This window comes from Pipistrellus hanaki (genome assembly GCF_964339955.1).
Source record: "Pipistrellus hanaki genome assembly, chromosome: 6".
NCBI classification, from domain to species: domain Eukaryota; kingdom Metazoa; phylum Chordata; class Mammalia; order Chiroptera; family Vespertilionidae; genus Pipistrellus; species Pipistrellus hanaki.
Window position 1 is genome coordinate 55,218,439 of NC_140508.1, and position 14,657 is coordinate 55,233,095.

Sequence of the window (14,657 nt, forward strand, 5' to 3'; positions counted from 1 at the left end):
CCGTATTCTTCTTCATGGAAAAATAAGACATCCCCTGAAAATAAGACCTAGCGCATCTTTGGGAGCAAAAATTAATCTAAGTCACTGTCTTATTTTCGGGAAATCAGGGTAGTACTAGAGGCCCAGTGCATGAAATTCGTGCACAGGGGTGTGTGTGTGTGTGTGTGTGTGTGTGTGTGTCCCTCTGCCCAGCCTGTACTCTATCCAATTTGGGACCCCAAGAGGGATGTCCGACTACTGGCAGCTGAACATCCCTCTCACAATCAATAACTGCTGGCTCCCAACCGCTTGCCTGCCTGCCTGCCTGCCTGCCTAATTGCCCCTAACCACTTCTGCCTGCCAGCCTGATCAACTGCCCTCTCCTGCAGGCCTGGTCCCCCACAACTACCCTCCCCTGCAAGCCTGGTCACCCCCAAAGGCCCTCCCCTGCAGGCCTGGTCACCCCCAAAGGCCCTCCCCTGCAGGCCTTGTTGCCCCCAACTGCTTTCCCCTGGAGGCCTGGTCACCCCCAACTGCCCTCCCTTTCAGGCCTGGTCCTTCCCAACTGCCATCCCCTCCCATACTGATCACCCACCACTGCCCTCCCCTGCCGGCCATCTTGTGGCAGCCATCTTGTGTCCACATGGGAGTGGCCATCTTTGACCACATGGAGGCACTCAGTATGTATAATTAACATTTTATTATATTTATACATAATATCAGGATTTTGCATTTGACTTAGGATCTTAATGTGTATTTTAAGGGTAATCTCAAATATCCACAATGCTTTTGAAGAAATTAGTCACAATTAGACTAAAATTTTAAAGTTGGAAGGAACTTTAATGTCATGATTCTATCCTGTATAGCTGAGGACTTTATTCAAAAATCACAAAACATTGATATAGAGTCCGTATGGTATAAGACAACTAGTGTGCGTTACAATCATCAGACTAACCTAATAGATAAATAAAATATATAAACTCCACAGATATTTCTAGCAGCTTTGTCAGGTTTTCAGTCCCACTTACATTTATCAGTGCCACTCATAGATTAACTACCTGCACTTAATTATATATGCCCAAATAGAAAGCAACATAATGCTCATAGTCTTTGCAAAACAACATTCCTAAAAATACCTAAAAATGGTAAAAAGGACAAGCAGTATTTAAGCAATTTTAGGGCAACTGCCAGATTTATTTTAAGCCCTATGCTTAAAAATAAATTTAATTCACATGACTGGCTTAAAATATCAGAGCCAAGAAAAGTCACTGCAAAAGTATTTAATGAAATACCTGTATTTGTCTAATGGTTGTCTTTGATATGATTCTTGTGAACTTACTTCCTATCTTGATTTATACAGTGGATTTTATATCTAAATGTTTCTTGTATATAATAAGATGAAAACAGAATAGTCATTTTTCAAACAATATATATAACATTTTCTTAAACTCTGACATGATAAAGTTATTGGACTATTCAGATGCTGTCCAATGCTTTTTAAAAAATATATATTTTATTGATTTTTTTTTTCAGAGAGGAAGGGAGAGGGAGAGTTAGAAACATCAATGAGAGAGAATCATCCATCAGCTGCCTCCTGCACACCCCCCACTGAGAATGTTTTCTCAACCAAGGTACATGTCCTTGATTGGAATCGAATGTGGGACCGTTCAGTCCGCAGGCCGAAGCTCTGTTCACTGAGCCAAACCAGCCAGGGTTGTCCAATGCTTTTTATGCAGAAGGAAAATTGGTTCATCTGTAGCATTTCTAGTGTGAAGTAAAACATCCACGTTCCCTATTTGACCTAAAGCTAAAAACTAAGATTGATTAAAAATTGAGGTAGATTTCCTACTGAAAGCAACGAAGAACATTATCAGCTGATTGCGTAACAAGTCTTTCACCCTCACACCACAGTCAATGAAGCAATTGAATTAGGGAGGAAATGCCTATTATTTTGATGTTCTAATAAGCTAGGTAAAAAAAAAAAATCACAATTCTATTTCACTGAACGTTTTGAAATTGAAACGGGAGGATTTCACAGCAAGAAGAGAAATACGATGGGAGTGTTAATGGTGTGGGAGAACTAGTATAAATAACTTCAATGTTGGGTTTTTTTCCCCTGAGGTTATTTTCCTTTTTAAAAAAGTATAAATCGAGCTTGACTTCCATGGACTATATATTTCCTGGAGTCAATATTTTAATGCTCTTCTAACACACACGTTCGGCTTAGCGGAGGCCTGGGCACCACTTTGCTTAGTAATTTCCCCCATAGACTTCCAGGCGGGATAAACGTTGTGGGGTTCACGGAGGGCCCCCAAACCAAACCCCGCTGGGGCTCAAAGTCTGGGGCCTGCCGGCCAACAAGCATCTTGCCTTAAAAACAAAACAAAATTTTAAAAAAAATCCACCAAAAAAAACCGAAAACAAAACCCCAAAGGCCCTATCTCCAAAATAACAATAATAAGCATCCTTTTCTTTCTGGTCAGAAGTCTCCAGACCGTGGCAGCGGGGGGGAGGAAGCAGAGCTGGGGCAGCAGCCGGGGGGGATCCGACCCGAGAGGCTGCGAAGTCCGCCCCGCCCCGCCCCGCCCCGCCCTCCACAGCAGCAGCAGCAGCAGCAGCGGCAGCAGCAGCTCCGGAGCCCTGTGTGGCTCTCCACAGCCGGCCAGAGCCGGGGCCGTGCCATCCGCCGCGCCCTGTCGGCTTCTCCCGGTGGCCGGCCGCCCGGGTCAGTCCGCGGAGCCCCGGGCGCGCCCCGCCCCCCGCCCCCCGCCCCGCCCGGCTCCGCCCCCGCCCCGCCCGGCCCCGCCCCCACCCCGCCCGGCCCCGCCCCTCCCGGCTGTGCGGAGGCGCCGGCCTGCGCGCGCGCTCCCCTCCGAGCGTCCGCGCCCCGCATGCGCAGTGCGCGCCGGCGGTCTCCGTTTGTTTAAACAGGAAGACGGACATATTAGTCCCTCACGGCCCCCCTCGCCCCACCCCCCCGGGGCTTTCGCCTTCGCCACTTGCCCTTTCCCCAGCCGGGGCCACAGCGCCTCCCAGAAGCTCCCCCCCGCCACCGCCATCCAACAGTCGCCGGGACCGGACTCTTCGCCTTCCTCACCGCCCGCTCTGCAGCCGTCCCGAGGCTCCTCCATCGGGCACCGACCTCGCCCTGCCCCGCCGCCGCCGCCGCCGCCGGACACCAAGGCAGACGCCCCGGGAGCGACGCGGAGAACTAGGAAAGCGAGGCTACTCCGCGAGGACCAGCCGCTTGGCCGACGACACGGATCGCCGGGGCGTCGGGCCGGGCCGACGGGAGCCGGGGATGCGGGGCTGAGACCCGCCACCGACGCTTCAGCGCGGAGCGGGCCCGCCCGGGGCCCCCGCGGCGGCGGCGGCGGCAGCAGCTGGCACCGCTCCGCACCCACCCTCGCGCTCTCTCGCCTTTTTCCTCTTTTCCCTCCGCGGCCGCCCCGAGGAGCCTCCACCCTGCTGCTGCGCCTCAGCCCCCGCCTGCCCATCTCGGGACGGGGAGCAGCCCTCCATGGCCAAGGCGGCTCGGGCCCGCTAGGCTGAGGCACCTCGCGGGAGGAGCGGCGAGGTCGGCTGTCGTCGTGGAGGGGCTGCCCGGTGGGATGCGACTTTGGGCGTCCGAGCGGCTGTGGGTCGCAGTCGCCCCGGGCCCGGGGTCTGGAGAGCAGCGGAGATCCCCTCAGTGAGGAGGGGGAGGAGGAGGACGCAGAGCAGGAGGAGGAGGGGGAACGGGGCGCACCTGGTGACCCTGAGGTTCCGGCTCCTGCGCCCCACGGCTGCGAACCCACCCGCGGAGGAAGTCGGTTGAAATTGCTTTCCGCTGCTGGTGCCGGTAACCGGGGTATTGTCACAGCAGCAGCAGCAACATGTCGACTGGGGACAGTTTTGAGACTCGGTTTGAAAAAATCGACAACCTGCTGCGGGATCCCAAATCGGAAGTGAATTCTGATTGTTTGCTGGTGAGTAAGCGACTGCTCGCTCGCTCTCTCTCTCTCTCTCTCTCTCTCTCTCTCTCTCTCTCTTTTTGCTTGTATGGGGTTTGTCTTTTGCCTTCCTCTCGCCTCCAGCCTCGTTGTCTGCAAAAAGAAAGTTACAGCTATGCATAGCCTTTTGGAAAACAACAAAGTCTTTTGGTGTTTTTGCCCCCGAAGAATCTTGCCAGTACCTCTAACATCTCATGCTGTGGCCCTGTTTATCATTGGACTTGACTGTGCTCACTACACTCTGAACTCTTAGCTCTGGCTCATCGGTTCAACATTACACAAAAGATACTCATAAACCTCTATTGCAGGCATCCTATAAAAAGTTAACCACGTCAGAGTCATTACTGCATGTATAGTTGGTCGCACGGCGATCTTAGTTATATTATCTTTCTGATCGGCTTGACAGTGTCATTGGTTAAGACCACTTTTCATTTAGGATTTGGCTCCTAAGTTTTTAGATGTGGAAGTGACAGTGGAGAATCATATCGAGGAAGTGATTTTTTAGTTTTAAAAAAAAGTTTTAGGTGACGAGTCTGAAGGAACTTTTTCTGTTGGACTGTTGAATCTAAAAACTCAAGGAAACTGATGATAGGTCCTCACAATATCGCAACAGTATTGATTATATATTTGATCATAACTGCCATTTTTGGTGGTGCTATGCTTAACAGTGTCACTTTTAAAACATCCTAAAGAAGGTTTTATGACTTGAAAGACCCAAATCCTATTTTAAAAATCCTGCAGTGGTTGATAGCATAGACAGTCAAGTAATTGGAGTTTTTAAAGCTTGTCAATTTCTTTTAATAGTAATACTCTTTTTTTTTTAAGCGATTTTCTTTTACTTTACTGAAAACTAAAACTTATATAATAATTCTATTTTAGTCCAAACAGAACCATATACTCTCTAAAATTGCAGGGAGTATGTAAGTGGGTAGTAATTTATAGCCTCCTCAGAATTAATGTTAGATGTACACAATATTTGGTATTAAGATTAAGTGAACAAAATCCTATAATGCCATTCAGAGAAATAATACCATATAAAAATTTCATTTTGAACCAGGAAAATCATGTAGATGGTTTAAAATTAACAATTAGTTACTCTACATACCTGTCTATATTTTTTAATGTGTATGGTTTTGCAGGAAAGATTTCCCCCCAAAGCTGTCAAAATTACTCTAAGAACCCTTGATTATGGAAATGAGTCTTGTGAGTTGTATGTTTGAAATGTCTCACTCACCTACATTGTGGATGCACTTCAGATTGAGAAACAGAAAGGAGGGTTGATGCTTAATACAGTTTAAAACCTTTTATTGAATGGGAGAAGAGGGAGGAATTAGAATACATCTTTCTAGGAAGGATTTCTATAACTTATAGGAAGTCTAATTTTTCTTTTAATATACAATTTCCATATAGTATGTTTGATTTTACTTGGCTTTTTGATCTCTCTAGTCTATGAAGCAGGGAGGTTATAGTAGGTTTTTTTCTTTCTTTCATATTTTAGTTGTCTTCTAGCCTCTTGCCATAGCTTCATTTGGTGGGTACCTCAGATTTATTGAAATGTGGAGGCTGCAAGGAAATGTAAATCTTGAACTCTTTCCTTGACACTCCAATTATTTAGGAAAACCAGACTTAATTTCACATACATACATAGAAACAAAGCAAAACACTTCACAGATTGAGAAAATATATGGTAAATTTCAAATAGTTGGTATAGGTAACATATGTTCTTGGGTATTGAAAGGAAGCAATCACTGAGAGTTGGGAGAGCCAGGGTATGCTTTATGATGGATGGATAGGATTTAGATAGCGTATTCATCATAGGGGTAGCGGAGAATACTATGAATATATAGAGGGTAGAGACATGACTGGCTATGACATGTTTAGGTGGAACAGAAGATAAAGTTGAATAGATTGGGGTTAGAATATGGAGAATTTGATTGTTAGGCTAAGGAGTTTAAATTTAGGATGTTTTGACCATTAAATATTTGTAAACAAGACTATGCCAAGATGAATGAAAAAATGAACCTGGTAGTTGTGTGCAGGATGGGTTATGTGGAAAGAGACTGGAGATGGGGTGAGATTGGGGAGACTTAAAAAAATTATTATAATAGTCCAGAAATTATTAAAGCTCCAAATTGGGATATTAGAATGGAGAAGGAAGCATTGCTGGAACTTGATTGACAGGATTGGGAAGGAGAAGAAGGAACAAGAGAGAGACAGACAGACAGACAGACTAGGTAGATGACCCTAACATTTTTGAGCCTAGATTATATAGTGAGACTGGTGAGAACAGCAAAGTCAGTTTTGGAAATAGCTTAGAAAGAATAGGCAACAGATACATTCAGTGTTAGATTTGTTTTGTTTGAGTGGAAACTGGACAACCACAAAGAAATGACTTGTAGACTATTGGCAATTTGAAACTCAGCTTATAATTAAAGATAACGATTTGGAAGTAATTTGTAGAGAGGTGCAAGTTGAAACTGATATAATGATAAAACGGTCAAGATGAAAGTTGAACAAAAGGAAGAGTCAAGAAAGTAGGCAATCAAGGCTTTTTAGAGTTAGGATGGCCAGGTATCTTGTAGTCCAAGATTTCTAAAAAAGAACATTTTAAAAAAAGGTAATCAACAGACAGATTTCCCCCCCTTGTAATCTTATAATCTTCATTCTTTTTTTGTTTGTTTAGTTTCATAATTGTTTATTGATAGCTGTTGAGATTTATCACCATATTAATCTGAACTTGTAAAGATTAAAATTTTATTTGGAGACAAAATCCTTTTTCCAGTTTTGTAATGTCTAGTATGAATTTCTCTGCATGATATTTTATGTTTATCATTAAGTAGTCGTTCATTCATTCTACTATTGAGAAGGACCTATCAGGTAATTTTATCTTTATCTGTGAGCCTGTTCTTACTCTTCCCTGTCTGGACTTTGGACATCTCATGTATCATGGGGACAATAACCCTCTTATTTTTATTTATTTATTTTTTGTTAATCCTTTCCGAAGGATATTTTTTTCATTGCTTTTTAGAGATAATGGAAGGAAGGGAGGCAGGGAGGAGTGGGAACAGGGTGGGGGGGGGAAGAGGGGGAAAGAGAGAGAGAGAGAGACATCCATACATCCATACATCCATATGAGAGACACGAATCTATTGGTTGCCTCCTGCATGTGCCCCAACCAGGACCAGGGATGGAACCTGCAACCCAGTTACATGCCCTTGACTGGGAATTGAATTCTCAACTCTTTGGTGAGCAGACTGACACTCTAACCATTGAGCAACACATGCCAGGGCAGGACAATACCACATTTGCCTTTCTCTAATATTTTGGCCTTTGTTGATTTACTCAAGTGATACTTACTGAGTATGCTCTATATGCCATGTGCAGCACTCAAGTTCTAGGGGGTTGTTTTGTAATCTCAGATTATGTTTATTCTCCACTTCCTTGACTAGATCCACTCTTCAGAAGTGAAAGTTCCTAAACCGTTTAGTACTAGAAGAGTTTGCTGGCAAATGTCTTTTAAACGACCTTACCCACCAAATACAATAGCTTTTTTTGTTGCTCAACTACCCTGTTTCCCCGAAAATAAGAATGTCTTATATTAATTTTTGCTCCCACAGATGCGCTAGGTCTTATTTTCAGGGGTGTCTTATTTTTCCATGAAGAAGAATACGGTACACATTTATTGTTAAATGCCTTGACCAGGGATTAAACCTGCAACCTTGGTATATGAGCTACTCAGACAGGGCTAGTTTATTTGTTTATTTTTTTTGTGTGTGTGTGTGGGGGGGGGAGGGGGGATGTAGAAGGCAAATCTAAGTATCAGGTGTTCGTTTTGAGCTTTTCTTCTTTTAAATTCTCTTTTCCTAGGCTTCTTGACCTAGTGTTTTCCTTCTTTTCATTGCTGATTTCTTTTCCTCTTAGTCTCAGACTTTGGCTTATAAAATTTATGTTTCTCTTCACTCTCTTGGAGAGTTTATCCATTTTTTAAATATGTCTTTATTGATTTCAGAATGAAGGGAGAGGGAGAGAGGGAGAAAAGGAGAGAGGGAGAGAAGGAAGAGGAAGAGAGAGGGGGTGGGGAGAAACATCCATGATGAGAGAGAACCATTGATCAGTTGCCTCCTGCATGCCCCCTACTGGAGATTGAGCCCACAACCCAGGCATGTGCCCTGATTGGGAATGGAACTGTGACCTCCTGGTTCATAGGTCTGCGCTCAACCACTGAGCTTTGCCAATGGAGCGAGTTTATCCATTCTTAGCTTCAACTGCTATTATCTATGCCCATGCTATCCAAATCTTTATTTTTCTTTTTTTTTTTTTTGGGGGGGGGTGGGGGGTGTAAATCCTATATATTTGACTGCCTACTAGGCATTTTCACTTTGATGTCGTGTTATCATTCAGATTCTTCCTATTTCAAAATAAGCTTTCTCCCATGCACTTAACCTGTTTTTTCATTACTATTGCTAAATTGGAATTTTTGTTTTGAACGTTAATTTTGACAATCCCAAACCACACATTGGATTATTTCAACAGATTTTGGCTAGTGTTCCAGACTCTATATTGATGTTTTATTCTTCTGTATCTTCTGCCAGTTGAATTGATCTCATATAAGGATAAAGTACTGATAGTGGAATGGAAAGATTTGGAGTCATTAAAACTTTGGGCCTTAAAGCTATTTGCCTGCCATTGTTCATAATTTATGAGTTAATGGGTGTTACCAGTATCAGTTGCATATCTAGTTAGTTTGGACCAGTCTGTTTTGATGTTAATATGTTGCAAGAATTTTTAAAAGAAATTACTTTATTGATTTGTTCAGCAAATCTTTGTGTGGAGTCTGAACTTGAATTCAGATGTAGACTCTACAGTGTACTTACTACTGTAGATGATTTTTGGTGAGTTTTTTTTAACTTCTTAAAGCTCATTTCATCTTCAGGGGGATAACAGCATTAGATGGTTTTAAGGATTAAATAATATAGACAAAGCAATCACAGCATATGGCATCTAGTAAGCACTTGTTAATTGCTAACTATTATTTTTATCATATTTATAGTATTCTTGTTATATGCTAGTCATTATGCTTAGTCTGGAAGTTGGTAATTTACCTGGTACCTCAAGCCATGCCCATAAATTCATAATTTAGCTGTACTTAATTGAAGTGTCTAAAGCAATTGTAACTGAAAATGGAGGCATTTAGATGGACTTCAGTAGCATGAAGAGGGTATTTTGGAGACTTCATTCATTTAGTCATGATTTATAACATACCTACTTTGTGACAAGAGTTTAGATTGATAAGAAAGACAGTTGAGAGCTGGTTTGTGGAAATTTAGTTGTTATCTTGCTCTCTTTCTGTGTGTCTTTTATACTTTCAGTATGTGTTCGATAAATAGACTGTTTTGCACTACAAGCACCCTGTGGGTGTATAGAGAGGTGGTTCAGAGTAACAGCTGAAACATGAATTGGGCCATTCATTAATCTCTTGAGTCAGAAATGTTTTAATCAAGAAGGAGCCACATGTAAAATTTTATAATGAACAAAGAGTAAATTCTCAGTTTTAGATTACATTTTGTATTACTTTACAGTTTAGTTTTATTTCAAGATTATAGGTTTTGATACTGAGTATATATGGTGAAAACTAGAGATTCTGTAAATGACAAAAAAAGCCCACATATCAGGAAATACTACAAAATTAATACTAGTGCTGAAGATAGGCCAGTAGCTTCACTTCCCCTCTCCATCCCCACTAAAATAGAGGTACATTCATTCATTCATAAGTCTAGAGAGCATCTGATGGATACCACACATGTATGTACAAGATAAGCAGATGGTACTGCATTTCACAGTGGGAAAATATTTATTTTTTAAAATATGCTATTAGCATGATGTAGTAAAAAGAACACTGGACTAGAAATTCAGAGCTTTGGGACATTCTTGTTTTGCTATTAACTCTCTGTAACTAAGTATTTTTTCTTATCTGGGCTTCAGTTCCCCCATTTGTAAAATAAAGAGTTGAGCCATATAGTTGCTGATGTCTATTGTGTCTCTAAAAGTTCTGTGAATCTTCCCTATGTCCCCAGGTATATGTCCTCCCTTCTTTCCACCTGTGCAGTCATTGCTGCACCACCTGACTACAAATCAGACACCCAGCCTCAGTGTGGCATTTTCATTTTTAAGTGAAGATCGAGATATGAACCCCAGTTTTTGTGCCGTTCAGTCACCCAGATCCTTAAACTGAACTATGGTATCGGCTTCCCTGAGTCCCTTTGGGCGTAAAGGGAAGCTTTGCTCCTGCCGTGGCCCTGCCTCCAAGCTGTGGGGAAGCTCCAGGTCTGCCAGGCTGTGTAAGGAGAAGCAACAGTAAGCCCTGACTCATGACATTGGGGACTTATATCTGGAGTACACTGGCTATTGAGAACAAAATTTTAGGTTGAGGAAAGGGGTGGTTGAAGCCATTATGGAATGGGAGAATCAGCATTTAACACTTATAAATCTAAAAAGAACATTTCTGCTTGCTGTTTGTAAAAGCTCTTTGGGAAGATCTTTTACAAAGACCAATTTTTAAATGTAATTTACCTACCTAGTATAATTGTCCTAAGGCATGTATGTAAGCTTCCAAAACTGTGTGTGTATTTAGAAAATACACAAGAATCTTTATCAAATCTAAAAATATAAACTTATGAGCACTAAAAAATTTTTTTCTGTGAATCTTTATTATACTTCCATAAAAACTTTAAAAGTTATTTAAGAAATAAAGTTAAAAAGTTAAATGGTGTTGAGAATAGGAACCATCTTTTTAAGTGCTTTTTTTTGGAACTAGTTCTATATAGCCTTGAAAGATCATCCTAAACTAATTTTTAATTGTTATATTTGGCACTTATTCTTTTTTGCATTTGTGACTTGTGTTGATAACTCTAGGGGTTTGTACTTTTTGAACAGAGGAAATAATGAGTGAATTACTCATTTGTGTATCGTTTAAAATGTATAGATATATTTTACTTCTCTAATATACCTACCTTCTTAGTTTGGGATCATGAAATAATAGAATATATTTTCATTATAGTTTCTAAACAGTTAATGGAAAGTTATATGTTTTAATTAATGTCCAAAGCTTGATGTCTCAGAGATATATTTATGTCATATTTTAAGAGGTAGGCTACCTTATGCACCCTCTTTATTCCTCTTTATTTATTTTTATTACTAGAGGCCCAGTGCACAAAATTTGTCCCCTCAGCCCAGTCTGCACCCTCTCACAGTCTGGGAGCCTTCGGGGGATGTCTGACTGATAGCTCAGGCCCGCTCCCAAACTAAGCCAGCAGTTAGACATCTTTAGTGGTGCCTTTAGAACCACCAACCAAATTCATGATCGATAATGACAATGGAAACACATACGTGCAATTGACGCCAGCAAGAGCTTTCTATGTATCGCGCATGTGTAAGTCAACTTAGCCTTTTATAGATATAGAAAATAAACTTGCTTAACTAGACCTGTTTCTGATTTTAGCTTAACTTTTTTCAGCCCGCTGAAGCACCCCAACTTCTTTTTCAGGTAATTCTTAGCAACACAGGAGTAAATATCAATGTGAAGCAGATTATTATTGTAGATCACACAAGGAGAACAAAGTAAAATATTTAACTACAGCAGAATTTGACTATATTCTCTGCAGTGACAAAACCTGAAGTCATTTTCAAGGTTCACCATTTCTTACTTCTTTTCAGTCGGGTCAAGTTTCTTAAACTTTCTAAATCTCTGTTTTCCGGCTAATGAAAAAAAAAAAAAAAAAAAAAGGGATTCCATTGAGACTCCTACCTACCTACTCTAGGACTTCTGTGAGGATCAGATGAGATGAGGCACGGGAAACACTTCACAGATATTTGGTTAAAGTGTAAATGTTTTCACCTGTGTTCCTGGGCTGAAGAAACTGCAAGGAGGCTAGTTGCTAGAGAGAGGAAGCCGGGTGATGCTACGTGATGTCATTACCCGGAGCCCACAGTGACCACTTCTAGGCTGGGCTGAGTTGTGGGCTGCATTTTGCGCATGGGGTCTTGGCAGTGTTGGCTGTGATTTGGTGGGGTGTCACTCCGGGGTGGTGGTGGGGCCTATGTGTTGGTTTGTCAGTGCCAGGTCCTTGGTGCCAGCCAGTGTGCATCATGGCAGCTCCTGCATTTCCATCTGCCTCCTGGTGGTCAGTGTGCATCATAGTGACTGGTTGGATGGTAGGAGGGACATTTAGCATACTAGCCTTTCATATATAGATAGGTGGGGGCATTTCCCCCCTTGATATCTGAATTTTGGATGAGGTGCCAAAAAGCCAATAATACCCATTTTTAAAATATATATATATTTTATTGATTTTTTACAGAGAGGAAGGGAGAGAGATAGAGAGCTAGAAACGTCGATGAGAGAAACATCAACCAGCTGCCTCTTGCACACCCCCTACTGGGGATGTGCCTGCAATCCAGGTACATGTCCCTGACCGGAATCAAACCTGGGACCTTTCAGTCCACAGACCGATGCTCTACCACTGAGCCAAACCGGTTTCGGCTAATACCCATTTTTATTAGACTTCGTACATTCATTACTTTATTAGTATTTACAACAATACTTTGGACTGGGTGAGACAAATATTGTTCTCACTTTGTAAATGAAATTAAACCTTAGAAAAAGCAAATGAATTGCCCAACAGCATATGGCCAACAAGTGGCAGAATTTCAGGTCCGTGGTCTATAGTACAGTGGAACAAGCATCAAAGTTGTAGATAACATGGGACAAAGAGAAGTGTTTCCATAGCACTTAGGAGAGTGCTTTGTATACAGAGTGCACAACTGAAAAATATTTAAATTGATTGAAAAGTATGGAGATTGGTAAAAAAAAAAAATGGAGTGGGGGAAAATGAGCTTTGAAGTAGTGGGGAAAAGATTATAGTGTTTTTTATTGTGTTAGAGCAGTGGTCCAGAACTTGACTGGATGAGAGATGGCAGCCAGTTCTTCGACCAAACCTGTAGAGTATTGCAAGTTTCAAATAGCTGCTTGCTAACACATATCTTTGTTATATTTGACTTATCTGGAAAGTGAGGGTTGATAGTCAATCTAAGCTATGAAGCATGATGATCTGAAGTAGAATCAAATGAACAGTTACAATGGTTATGATTAATGACATGTACATTAAATAGGTATGAAGTAAAATATGGGAGAACTTGGAAAATGTTAAAAAATTAATATTCCTGTACTTGGTGAATAGCTTACTGTCGTATAACAGAACTGAACATTTTTCAGGGTCTGGGCATGGGATGTAGGATTCACTACAGAGAAGTATGAGGGAACATTTAGGGTGACGAAGTGTTCTGTATCTTGATTGTGGTGGTGGTTGTAGTTACATAACTAAACTCATAGATCTATAAACCTAAAAAACGATGAATTTTACTTTATATAAATTTACCTCAATAAACCTTTAAAAATAAATAAAGACTTCTAAAATAGAAAGAAAAAAAAGACTTGGTTAAGGCATGAATGTACCATCATGGAACTGAACATTTATTTGATATTATCAGTAATATGGCCTTTGGATATGAAGGATATATCTATGTATGACTTATGTGTATGTATATATCACTTGGGAAGGACCTATTCTGACTGTATTTTGAAGTATGACTTTTAGAAACAGCTGATATTTGTGGTCAGTGAGAAAATGAGAGCTTTTAGGCAAACATTAGAATTTTGGATACTTGTATCTACTACCTGAGCTTGACAGCTTCCCAGTACATGAAGACTTTTATCATGGGGTTAATAATGATATTAAATAGGATTTTTCAATATTGTATGATGAAATGTCAACTTTTGGAAGAGTTCATACTTCCGTGAGTATTTCTAACTATTTGCTAATAAGAACTTTTGAAAAAGATTTTAAAATTGATTTTTAGAGAGAGAGGAAAAGGAGAGGGAGAGAGAGAAACATTGTTCTGAGAGCAAAACATTGATTGGCTGCCTCCTGCACACCCCAACTGGGGAATCAAGCCTGCAACCCCAGGCATGTGCCCTAACTGGGAATTGAACCAGCAACCTTTTGATGCACAGAATGATGCCCCACTAACTGAGCTATACTGGCCAGGGCTATTTAAGAATGTTTGCATCTATATTCATGAAAGGTATTGGTCTGTACTTTTCTTTTTTGTACTGACTTTGTCTGGTTTTGCTATCGAGGTACTGTTGGCTGTATGAAATGACTTTGGAAGTATTTTTTTCCTTTTCCCCTTCCTGGAACAGATTGTGAAGAATTGATGTTAATTTTTTAAACACTTGGTAGAATTCTCCAGTGAAACTATATGTACCTGAAGATTTATTTTTCAGTGGGCTTTACATTATTAATAATATTATTCTAATTGTCTTGTTTGTATTGGGGTAGTTGTGGTAGTTTATGCTTTTTAAAGAATAGATTTTCTTATTGTAGTTGTCAAATTTATATGTAGAGTTGTTCATAATATTCTCGTAATACCCTTTGTATAGCTGCAGGATCTGTATGATAGCTCCTATTTCATTTTTTTTTGTGTGTGTGTGTCAATCTTGCTAGGAGGTTGTCAGTTTGATTGATCTTGTCAAAGAACCAGCTTTTTGTTTCATTTAGCTTCCACTGTTGTTTTCTATGTTTAATTTTATTGATTTTTGTTTTTCTTTATTGCTTTTTTTTCTTATGT

The 14,657-nt window shown here is 41.0% G+C and overlaps 1 protein-coding gene across 2 annotated transcripts in view; it reads left to right on the plus strand.

The window, feature by feature from the left end:
- Window positions 1-2,882: 2,882 nt before the first annotated feature.
- Window positions 2,883-14,657, plus strand: part of ROCK1 (Rho associated coiled-coil containing protein kinase 1) — a 101,451-nt gene continuing 89,676 nt past the window's right edge. For both annotated transcript variants that reach the window (XM_084888080.1, XM_084888081.1), the window contains exon 1: window positions 2,883-3,947. In XM_084888080.1, coding sequence (XP_084744206.1) covers window positions 3,855-3,947 — 93 coding nt within the window. In that variant the 5' untranslated portion in view covers window positions 2,883-3,854. The remainder of the gene's footprint in view (window positions 3,948-14,657) is intronic.